The 12,538-nt window shown below is 42.3% G+C and overlaps 1 protein-coding gene across 1 annotated transcript in view; it reads left to right on the top strand.

Moving 5' to 3' along the window:
- Positions 1-12,538, top strand: part of LOC144826167 (embryonic protein UVS.2-like) — a 79,359-nt gene that overhangs the window by 57,201 nt on the left and 9,620 nt on the right. Inside the window, exons 7-9 of the mRNA XM_078684561.1 lie at positions 2,219-2,300; positions 3,940-4,067; positions 7,658-7,779. Coding sequence (XP_078540687.1) covers positions 2,219-2,300; positions 3,940-4,067; positions 7,658-7,779 — 332 coding nt within the window. The remainder of the gene's footprint in view (positions 1-2,218; positions 2,301-3,939; positions 4,068-7,657; positions 7,780-12,538) is intronic.

The raw sequence follows: 12,538 nt of genomic DNA, 5'->3' as shown, positions 1-12,538 counted from the left end.
TTGATATTGTGGATCAGTGACTGCCAACTACAGTGCCCTGCTTCAGACTGATGGGTCCAGATTTACACAGACGTCACACAATGTAGTGCAGCAAGTTAATTTGCTGTGCTGCATTGTAGGAATGCAATACTAAGTTGTGGTGAAGTTCTGCTCTCCCCCAGTGCTGGTGGCAGACTTTAGGCAGGCATGCATCAATACAGAGAGCCTTATGCCGTAGGGCTAGAGTGTCTGCGTTGTCTGAAGAATACTATTTGTGCTGAAAATGGTTCCTTCATATGCAAACTGTACGCGCTGAGACTTTTCTCACATTGTTTTCTGCTTTACAATGCAGCACAGATGCAAAGTAGGAAAAACAAGGAGAAATAAAAAAATTCACTTCATACACTTCTCTTGAGGAAGCGCAGGATTTTGGCTCAAATCCCAGTTTACAAGTTTTTGTAGTTAGGGATTTACATCTACACCTGTGGGTGGTTTCATAGGAATGCCCATGCACAACCCATCGAATTCCCATTTGATACAAAGCAGTAGTTGCTGCTATTGGACTCGAGTGGTGGGGGGCAGGCAAAGACAGGGGGGAGGGCACCCCCCTCCTCTGTCATGCAGCAAGAAGAACCCAGCTCCAAGCCTCCCCATAGCCAATCACAACACTGCAATGCAGCACTGTTATTGATCTGAGTGCAGTTTATCGGTGCTCAGCCGGAGGCTGGAGGGGGCATGTTCCCCATGCAGGGTGTAATGCAGTCTTTGCGCGTTTAGGAGTGGGCAAACCACTCCGCCCTTGCTCCTCTGTCCTCGGAGCAGACCTGACCCACCCAGGAAGTTGATGCAGCAGAAGGAAACTTAAAAAGATATATAACATGAGTTATTATTATTTTATGTTTCCTACTGCGGAGCAGTGAGGCTACGCTCCTCCGCCTTAACGGTGGAGCCACCACTGATACAAAGTAATGCAAGGCAGCGCATAGAGCAACTATGCATTGCTTTGAGCAACTTTGATTTACAAGCCAATTGCGTTGGATTATAAATCCCACCTTAATACTTTGCATTAAGCTTGCATTAGAAAAGCAACATAAACCTGACACAAAGCATGTGTTTTACATCTGGGCACTGATAAAATGTATAGCACCTTGAGCATCACTCTCTCTCACTCCACTATCTCACATAGAAATAATGGTGTTGCTTTCTACAGGTTTTTTCATCCTCTGATTGCACTGCACCTCAAAAAACCTCCTCATTAGCCCCAAACCCCTTCATGAAAACCTCCCCTCTCGCTTTCATTTGAATGCCTGTCTCCTTATTTTTCATACTCTGCATGTCTCCTCTCTCTGAGCACAGTCTATTTTAAGTCACAGGCATGTTTGCCTTAATCTTTATTATTATATTACTGCTAATGTCCTAATTTTATTCCAAATTATCAAATAAATCACCACTGCTACGAACGTCAATCCTGCAAACTAATACCTAATCTTCTCTTTCATGTATTAATCCCACAAATCATCTATTAGAACCCATATACTTAATCCACTTCCCAAATAATCACCACTAACTCCTGATAATTTACCCTTCCTCTAAGACCCTGGAGTAAGTGCATGGAAGGGTTTTATTGAGAGCACAAGACTAATCTTAAACCTTGAGTGTCCGGAGCAGTGTGCTCTCCGGCATCACATGCGCTTTGTCAGGAGTAGTAAGCGCTATAGACCTAGAACTGCAATACAATCTGATGGGTGAAGGACTCACCCTGAAGATCATCAAGAGGTTTGGATCACTTTATGAGGCAAAAAAGTTTTCATAAGGAAAAAACATGATAATTTTCCCTTCAAAAAGACAACAGTGAGTTATATTCAAAATTGGCCGAAACTCCAGTGCATTGCTCCCGGATGTATGTAAACATTGGTGTTTATTTAGCGTGAACCTCGCTAGGGAGCAAGTTGGGGCTCTTCATCAGTTAGGATTTAAATTTAGAATTACACAATTTAATTTCACATGCTGGTGCGATAAAGTGATTTACCTCCAATCACATGCTTTTCGATCTTGTGCCAAAATTGAGATTTGAAATTCTGTTCCAAATTTGACAACCTAGCCGGTAGACTATTTTTAACCCCAAATATGGCAGAAGCAGACTTGCCCCCTAGTAAACTGTGATCTTCTCTTTTTTGGAATGTTCCCTATCAGGCATAGTCGTCACTAACTCATCTTTACTGTCTGTTCGTCTTAACAGAAGACCTCCTCAACTTTTACCAAGAGAACACCAACAACCTTGGCCTGCCATACGACTACGCCTCGGTGATGCATTATGGGAGGTAAGTGTCTGATACTCAGCTAAGAAGAGATTTTCTGTTTAAAACTCTCATTTAAGGCTTTAATATATAGACAGTGACACTAATTTAGATTTTGTCAGACAGTACTCTGTTGCAAACATGACATATTACTGTGTTCACCAAACCCTAGGATGACCCGCTTCATTTTGAGATGGGTAGACCCTAAGTGTTCTTTCAACTTAGCCCCTGTTGGCTCTACTGATGGAATACTTCCTCTGATAGTGTATGGAGGAGCGGCCATCTGAGGAATGACATTACAATTCCCGCCCTATTTAGGGGGAATGGGGTAATAAATTAATTTTTTTCCTGTCCATCACCACCAGGAAAAACCTAGAAGTGTGCGACTGGAAGAAAATAATAACGATTACCGCAACCTGGGTGAAAACCTCTACTAAGTGAAAGGAACTGCAGTGATGATGGTTCCTTTAATTGTTTAGAGATGACTGCTGAGCTGAGGTCAATTCTAAATTTGGCAGATGGAGTACCGTCGGGATGGCATTCTTAATGTTCTCCTCCACCCCCTTAATCCTTTGTCCATCAAACCCTAAATCACACCTAGTGACTCTGATCACATTCTGATGTAATCTCTTTAATCAGCAATAAGATTGCTGGAAATGGGAAGTAGAGGGTGATGTTTATTTCACCTTTGGTGGTGGAGTGGATACAGGGATCAGAGCTTGGTACATATTGGAATCTCTACATGTGAAGAATAGCACCAGATTGGTGGCTGTTTATTAGGGGAAAGAGAAATGAATGCCATAATTTGGAAGAACCATAGGTGATAAATGAGAGAAAGGCCTGTAGACTCATGGCTGTGTTAATGAACATTTTCCCACAGAGTGGTAGGTCCATGGATGAGGAAGAGTAGTGCCATCATGGCTGTGTCGGTGAAATTGATTTGTCAAGACTGTCGCTCTGTATGTGAAGCGGAGGTATTGATTGATGGCTGTGTTGGTGAACCTGATTGGTTAGGACCAACTCTCTGTATATCAATCGGGATACGGGATGATGGCTGTGTTGGTGAATATGATTGATTAGGATTGATGCTCTGTGTGTGAAGCGGGGTACGAAATGATGCTTGTGTTGGTGAACATGAATGGTTAGGATTGACGCTCTGTATGTGAACATGTTACCATAGAGGGGAAAGTCAATGGGTGCAGAAAGCAGGTACATGCTGTTTGAGTGAGTAACATACTCAGTTTAGAGTAGAAGTCCATTGTTGATGAATTGCATGATGATGATACTTCAGTGCTGAGGTCTGTGTCGTAAGCAGAAATGTTGTGAGACTCAACAAGAGGAAATTTTTAAATCAGTGCTTTTAAGGATCTAAGATGCTGAGTGTGATTGAGGGTGCTAAGGTGAGCGTGTACTGCCACCAATGGTTTAGAGGCTCATGAAATGGAGAATTGTGAAGTTTTAGACTGAGCTAGGCAGAATCTACGGGGGTCTAGTTCAGTAAAAGCATTAGACATGCAATGCTTTAAGCAAACACCAAATATTTCACCCTCACTTGTTACCGTTGTAGTCGAACCGGGACTTGCTGTATAGTTTTTTGGGTGAATAATAAATTATAATGGCACATACATGGTGGCCTTTACCTGTGATGTTTTCATTTCCACAGGTATGCTTACAGTAACAAACGTGGACAGCCAAGCATGGTCCCCAAGCCAGATCCTAACGTACCCATCGGACAGAGAATTGGGCTTAGCACACTAGATGTTTCCAAAATCAACACCCTGTACCAGTGCAGTAAGGAGTGCATGCCGGCATATAGATTCTGAAATTTCAAAGCAGTCACAATATCCTTTCCTCCTAGGCAACAACATTTTCTTTCTTAATGATTCCAGATCAATTTCCAACAATATAATCAATCATGGGACATTTGTTTTGTCTGTTTATTTGTAGAGCACATCCTATGAAATGAATTATTGTGTTTAGTTGCTAGGGTTGTTAAATGATATAAAATATCATATGCAAGTAAGTGCTGCAAAAAAGAATACCAGTAAAATATTTTAGGCTTTCTTAAAGGTAAGCAGAGTATGTCTATTGTTAAAGTGGCAGTACATAAAAAATCTTTGGGCCCATTAGCGAGGATTTGCATTTTCCCTTTCCCTGCATGTCAGACTGACTGATGCACTTAAAAATAAGGAATGCCTTGTTGAAGATAATGACCTTTTGGATAGGGCTTTTGGATAGCTACCAAGGAAGTCTAGTCTACTGATAAGATAATGACCTCTAACTGCATTTATCCCCTGATTGGATTCCAGCATTTATCACCTGACTGATTCCACCATTTATCCTTGGTGCGTTGTCAATATTCAGTTCATGAGAGTATCCCAACATTTATTCCCTTATGAGATTCTAGCATTCATCTCCCGGCATAGATTCAGTCGATAGTCGATCCTGGAATTTGCAATTTAATTGGATCTCAGCCTTTGTATGTAAATAGGATCCTACTATTTATTTCTGACTATGGTTTCAGTATTAGTCTATTGACAGGATCCTTGCTGATCTACTGATAAGATACCAGGACATATATCCAAATAGGATCATATTACTGATGCCTTAGTTTGAATGACACACAATGGAATCCAAGCATTCATATACTCATAGCATCCTGGCTACATCCACTGATGAGATACATCTACTGATTAAGGGGCATATCAACAAGGCCCGCAATAAAATTATTGCCACTTTAGTGTCCGTTTTTGGGTGAAAAGTGGCAATAATTTCATAACCCTATCAGCATAGACATGCTATCATGTGTTTTCATGCTTCTTTGCCCGTTTCCTCAACGCCCAGCTTTGCATCGCTAACGAGATGCAAAGTGGGTGTAACACACAGAAATTACCAGGAAAATGTCGCTAAGCGACATTTCTCCTATTATCAATCTGCACGCTAACCAGCACAGCGATAAGAAAAGTAGCGCTAACCGCACTTATCGTTACTTTCCGTACGCCTGCTTTCAATCTGACTTAGCCATTATGTCCAATGGAAGGTGGATATTATGGCTAAGTCTGCCCTGCCCTATCATCAAGCTATCGCCTATATCTGTGCGATGATTGCTGGATTTCCAGCGATAATCGCACATTTAGCAGCTATCGCTTGAATTTTTATTTCTTTGGAGATATGCGACGCTGATAGCGCACAATCTCAGCGATAAAATCCAGCGATAGCCGGCGATAATTATCCTCGCGCTAAGCACGCTTAGAGATAATTATCGCCGGCTGTTGCTGATATGCCCCTCTGCCTTTGCATTCTTGCCCTTCTTCTATATGGTTATATTATGTTTTTAATGATTTCAGTTCAATTTCAACTAAAATGATCCTGTATAGGACATTATTTGTAGAGCCCACACTATGAAATAGGTTAATGAGTTTAGGCACCAGGCTCCCTAAATAAATAGCATTAAATACTATATGCATGTAAGTGCTGCAAAAAAGAACACACATAAATGTTTTAAGGCTTTCCTAAAGGTAAGTAGAGTATGTCTATTCTTAGTATCCAGTGGCCCTACATCCAAAATCTGTGGGCCAACTAGCAAGAATCTGCAGTCTCCCTTCCACTGAATATCAGTACTTGCAATGTGAAGAAGATATAAGCCACGTGATCCTAAGGTGCAGGCGGTAAGATGTCCAGTGGTTTTACTCCACAGTCGGGTGCTGTTTCCTTAATGCACTTAAAAAACAGGAATGTTGTATTGACAATAATGACCTTTTGGATATTGCTTTTGGATAGCTTCCAAAGAAGTCTAGACTGCTGATAAGATAATGACCTTCTGGATAGCTTTTGGATGGGTACCAATGGGATTCCAGAATGTATTCCCAGATTGGACCCCAGCATTTATTACATGACTTGATGATAGCATGTATTTACTGAAGGGATCCCATAGGTTATCCCCTGATAAGATCGTAACATGTATCCCCTGATTGGATTCCAGCATTTATTCTCTGATTGGATCCAAGCATTATTCCCTTGATTGGATTCCAGCAGGTATTTTCTGATTGGATCCTAGCATTCATACCTGGTGCAATGTGAGCATTCAATCCTTGATCATGTCCCAGCGTAAATTTACTTATGGATCCCAGTATTCCACTACCAGCATAGATTCGATGCATCCTGTATCCATGATCAGAGCATTCAAATGTAAACAGGATCCAAATATTTATTTCTGGCTACAATGTCAGCTTTGGTCTACTGATGATTGTGGTAACAGGATGTACACCTCTTTTATCTATTTTTAACAAGTTTATCCAATATTTGTCATTGATTGCGTGCAGTTTGCTTTAGTGCCGTGCCCAATCGCACTTAGGTACTAATGTCAAAAGAAATGGGACGTCATCCCGTCCCCAGTAAACGCACAGCGCGTTATGCCACAGATTTAGTAGGGTTCAAAATGTTGGTTTTGAGAGGATAACGTACTGCCAAAGTGGCATAATGCACTGTGCGTTTACTGGAGCTTTGGTCTACTGACGGGATCCTTACTAATCTCCTGATAAGATACAAGGACATATTTCGTAATAGGATCTTAGTACTGATGCCTTAATGTGATTGAACAACTGACACACAATGGAATCCCAGCATTCATATACTCATAGCATCCTGGCTACATCCACCCATAAGACCCCATCATTTACCTTTTTTGAATCCGAGCATTTATCTACTAATTTTATCCTGGCATTCATACCCTGTTGGAAAGTCAACATTCATTTCCCTTTCAGAAAATCCTGGAATTCATCTAATGCTGTGATCTCAGCATCAATTCACTGATGGGATCCTACTATCTATCCACTAGTGGGATCGCATTTTTTTATTTCTGACGAAATGCCATCATTTATCTTCTGACTAAATCTCCCCATTCTTAACCTGATGAGATCTGAGCACTATGTCCTTATTTATGGAAACTAGTTCCTCTTATGTTGGTGTTTCAGATGGTTTTAATGTGAGAGTTCTGCTATGCCCCTGTTTGGTCCCTTTATGGAGATCAAATTAGGGTTTAATTGGCTTTTTACCCATATACACCATGTATGTTCCTTTGATCTGAATGCATAACTCACTACAGACCAGCACAGAAAAAGTGGAGTGATAAAAAGATTTTGTTCTTGGTGCAAAATAATTTGTTGTTGCAGAGTTGCTTTTTTATCTATGTTTCCGAAACCCCATGCAACAGCCACGGAGATCATTATTTAGATCAAGAGGCTTCTTCTTAGTGGAGCTATAAGATGCTTGCTTAAATACTAGTGAAAATAACTGAGAAATTCTGGGTAGGAGTGGTTGAAGTTCTATGTGTCAGGGTCAATATGCAGTTTCAAGACTTTAATTTTCATATTTGGTTTCAGATCTGTGCAACACTCTGCTCACTGGCCCAACCGGCACCCTGATGTCACCCATTAACCCTTCCTCACACCCTAACAACGTCAACTGTGTCTACCTGATCCGAGTGCCTTCTGATACTGATAAGGTAATGAAGTCAGAACAGCCTTCTTCCTGCAAGAGACCTAGCTGTGGGGGGGGGGGGGGGGCGGTTAGAGTAGTTCACTGGGTCAGTACCTGCATGATTAACAGGTGGCAGAGGCAGCTGCTGAGGCAGGTCACTATGGTTACAGTAGTCCATCAGCTGGGATGAGAGGAATCTGTCCTTGGAATGTTCTCTCCAATGATGTTAGTACTATAACCACAGTGCTTCAGAGAACCAATCAGAAGACATTCTTGAAACCTACAGTAGTACTGCCACTGCAGAGTAGATGGAATTACGTTTAAAGAGTGGGTTTACAAGGGGCAACTAAATTAGACTTTAATCAAGTTCAAATTGGGCTTCAAAGAAATATCACATGGGAGCAGTAAACCAAGGTGAGGGGGAAACACAGAGGAGGTCCCTCAAGTATATGGACATTTGTGGATTCTTGCTGCTTTTGATATGGTACCAAGAGCAAAACTGTGGGAAGTCCTAGAAAACATTGGAGTGCCAGCCCCTCTTCTTAACATTCTAGTAAGACTTCACGCTAATACTCCGGCACAAGTAAGGTGGGGTGAAATGGGGCCCTAACAGAAGTGATCCACATTGATAAAGGAGTTAGGCAGGGGTGCGTATTAGCACCCCCCCTTGTTCATTACCGACGTCATTGGACTTTTTAGCAGGGATGGTTGTGATGCTCCAAAAATAGGAGGGCAATGTGCCACTGCTCTCCTATTTGCGGATGATACTCTGCTCATACCTAGACACCGCAGAGGCTCCAGCAGCTGCTGGAGGATTTTACAGAATTCTCTTCGGAACGGGGCCTGGAGCTAAAACAGCTCCAAAACAAAATGCATGCTTTTTTCATCTAACTTGAAGACGAAATGTAAGAAACATCTGTATGTGGCGGTAAATTGCTAGAATTAGTGACTGAGTTTGATTATCTGGGTATTTATCTCACCCAGATCAGGATTTGGGTCCCACAATTGGTCAAAGCTCAGTTAACCCAGACATATTATTCGGCAAGCATTGTGAAAATGCATAAGAGAACCACATCTAGAAAGCTGGCCCAAGCATTATAAATCTAGAACACTAAAACCCCAGGCTCGACCTTATATAGAGCAGAGCTCTGGGGTTGTTCTTACTGTAATAATTTCCTAATCATTGAACAGAAATGTTTTAGATCTCTAGTGATCCTTCCGGTATCTACACCCATGAGTTCTCTTTATTTAGATCTTGGCCAGATGAGGGTCTCACATAAAATTGGCCTGCGGATACTCATGTTCTGGCACCGGTTGTGGACCACTGGAGATCTCGCCTTTTATAGGGCGGGTCTCTATGAGCTAATGGCAGTAACTTATGTGGACAAGATCCCCTGGATGCTCACAGTCAAGAATGTGTTAGTTAAGTTAGGACTGGTTGCCTACTGGAGAGACCCGGAAACCCTTAGCCAGACAAACAAATCTAGTCTCAAAGCTGTGTATTGGGGCTTCATCAAAACTGACCTGATAATGAATTGTAAGGGATCACTTTCGCCCGATTTTATGATTTTTTTAACAGAATGTGCTGTTTGAGCCCACACTGGATGAAATCGAACCCCCACTAGCAAGGAAACTGTACCTACAGATTAGGTATGGGTGCCTATCCCTAAATCACTTCAGAAGAAACTGGTGTAAAGCTGGGGAGAGCGCTGTAGAATATTGCTCCTGCTGCCAAGGTATCACTGAAACACCTGAACATGTACTATTCTTTTGGCCCCTATACTCCCGATCCTGACTTAAATGGATTGCCCCCTTTGTAGAAATCTGGGAGTAAGGTGACACAAGGAGGCATATAGAATAATGAAGACACATACAACACGTATGATTGTATTCTGTATAGCAAAGTTCCTAATGGCTGTATGGATCAGGCGCTCCAAGTACTCTTCTGAAAGTCCTTAGGGTGTAGCTCTTATGACGCACTATATTATGAGGCCCCTAAAGTTACTTAGAGTTTTTTTTATAGCGGGTGTTGCCTATTTCTTTAGCACACAGATTTTTACCATTTCTTAATTCCTTAAAAAAAAAATATATATATATATTCACTGAAAAAACATAGGTTTAACACTCGTTATAGTTAGGAATTAGCATTTAAAAAACCTTTGAAATTCACTGAAAAAACCATAGGTTTCACACCAGTTATAGTTAGCTGAACATTTTACTCATACAAAACCATTGAAATTCTCACGTTATAGTTAGTTGGACTCACTATAACTCGCGCGCCCGTAATCCACTGCTGATGATGTCACATATTACATCATTCATGACATGGTCAGTGACATCACTGATGACATCTCAAATGACATCACTGATGACATCACTGATGACATCATCCATGTGATAATATAATGCACCTTCTTACACTCTAATCTAACCTTTGATACACCCAGTGTTAAATACAAATTACCATTCCTGAAACCATTGACACACCAATACTTCCACCGGAGCTTCAACATCATCGGTGAGAGGAAGACCAGCAGTCATGATACCAAATATTCAAACTGTTTTTGCAAACATTACAATTCGTTGTAAGCAGTGTGACGAACTGCTTTGTTATGGGGAGCAGAGCATACAACTAATTGTTAGAAAAAGGGAAGAACACCGCTGCGCCCCTCGGCCCTAATTTTCCCCTTTTTTTTTTTGCTCCTGTTGAGCAGTTTTGCATTCCCTAGTTTTGTTTTTGTTCTGAAAAAAATACCCCAAAATATTTAAAACATTCGGAAAAATGAAAAAAAAACTAAAAACTAAAAAAGAAGAAAAAAAAGTTCTTTTTCGAACTACCTCCAATTCTCCAAAAAGAGCTATATTCCTTACAATTTCTCAAGGAGTGAGTGAAGTGGAGGACAGTGATAGAGGAAAGGAAAATGAGTGAGGGAGTAAAGGAGGGGAAAATAGGGTAAGGGAAGTGAAGCAGGGGGACTGAAAGAAGGTGAGTGTGGGAGGTGAGTGAGGGGAAGGAGAGTGAACATGGGGAATGAGGATAAGTGAGGAAAGCGGAGTAAAGGAACGGGGATGAGGAAGGGTAAGAGAAGAGCAGTGAGGTTGAGGAAAGAGTGGTGATAGAGGGTGGATAAAGGCAAGTGAGCATGAGACAAGGGGAATGAGGTAGTGAGGAGACAGAGGAAGTGAGAGAAGGAGTGTGTGAAGGGGACTGAGTGAGGGAGCATAGAAAGGTAAGTGAGGGAGTGTAGGTGAGTTAAAGGTAGTGAGCATGAGGGAAGGGGACTGAGAGAGTGAGGGGACGGAGGTAGTGAAGCTAAGAGAGAGGGAGTGAGGGAAGGAGAATGAGGATATGACAGGACAGAGGGAGTGAGAGAAGGAGTGAGTGCAGTGGAGTAAGGTGAGTAAGGGAAGGGGAACAAGTGAGTGAGTTAAGGAAGGGAATAGAGGGGAAGAGGACTAAAGCATAGGTACTGAGAGAAGGTGAGTGGGGGATGAAAGTAAAGGGAAGGGGAGAGAAGGATGGGGATTGAGGGGTAGTGAATGAACCGGAGTAAGGGAACGGGGTGAAGGAGGGTGAGAGAATGGCAGAGAGCGTGAGTAAAGAGGGGTGAAAGAGGGTGGATAAATGTGAGTGAGGGTAAGACAAGGGGAGTGAGGGAGTGAGGGGATAGAGGGAGTGAAGGAAAGATTGACAGAAAGGGACTGAGTGAGGGAGCAAAGAAAGATAAGTAAGGGAGTGTGGGTGAGTTATAGGGAGTGAGCGTGACGGAAGAGGAGTGAGAGAGTGAGAGGACGGAGAGAGTGAGGCTAAGAGAGCGAGAGTGAGAGAGTGAGGATGTGAGAGGACAGTGGGAGTGAGAGAAGGAGTGAGTGCAGTGGAGTAAGGTGAGTGAGGGAAGGGGAATTATTGAGGGAGCAAAGGAAGGAAAGAAAGGGAAGGGGAGTGAAGTAGAGTGACTGAGAGCTAGAAAGTGGTGTAGGGGAGAGAGGGAAAGGGGAGTAAAGGAATGGGGAATGAGGGTAGTGAGGGAAGTGGAGTAAGGGAACGGGGGTGAAGGAGACTGAGAGAAGGGCAGTGATACCATTGGTAAAATCCTTTATGCATCTACCACACCCTGACCTCATAATTGTGCACTGTGGTGGCAATGACCTGGGCACTTTGACTGGGGTAGGTCTGGAAATGCTTTTAAAGGACACCTTTGGGCAATTGATGTCACTTTTTCCAAAAACTGCCTCGGTATATTCTAATATATGCCAAAGGCAAAAATGGAACAGGTACAACCAATTTTGTCCACAGATTGAGAAAGCAAGGAAACATGTGAATACATCTGTTTCTGCTTTCCTCAGAGACTATGGTATGGGTTCCATATACCACAATAACTTGCGTTACAACATGCAAGGCATCTATAGGAGAGATGGTGTACATTTTACAGATAAGGGGAAAAGAGTCTTCCTCTTGAATTTTAGACTCTGCATCGGTACCTACTTGTAGGTACAAAAAACACCCACATAACACAACAGCTCTTTTCAGAGCTACCCTACCTCTAAGCACTCTAAATTCTTATTTTACACTATTTTCTTTCACTGTTTTTCCCTGTTCTGCGCTCAGGGTACGCGTACATGGAAGCGTACATGGAAGCGTACATGGGAGCGCACCCAGCGCTTACCCCGCGAAAATTTCAACAACAAAAAATAGTTTTTTGCCCTTCAGGGTCCTTCTAGGCCCCGCTTAGAAAACCTAGGGGGTCAAGGGGTGTCTACCCTGCCCTCTTTTAATCATTTCC

The sequence above is a fragment of the Lissotriton helveticus genome, chromosome 3_2 (genome assembly GCF_964261635.1).
Source record: "Lissotriton helveticus chromosome 3_2, aLisHel1.1, whole genome shotgun sequence".
In the NCBI taxonomy this organism is placed as follows: domain Eukaryota; kingdom Metazoa; phylum Chordata; class Amphibia; order Caudata; family Salamandridae; genus Lissotriton; species Lissotriton helveticus.
This window is presented reverse-complemented; position numbering and strand designations above follow the sequence as displayed.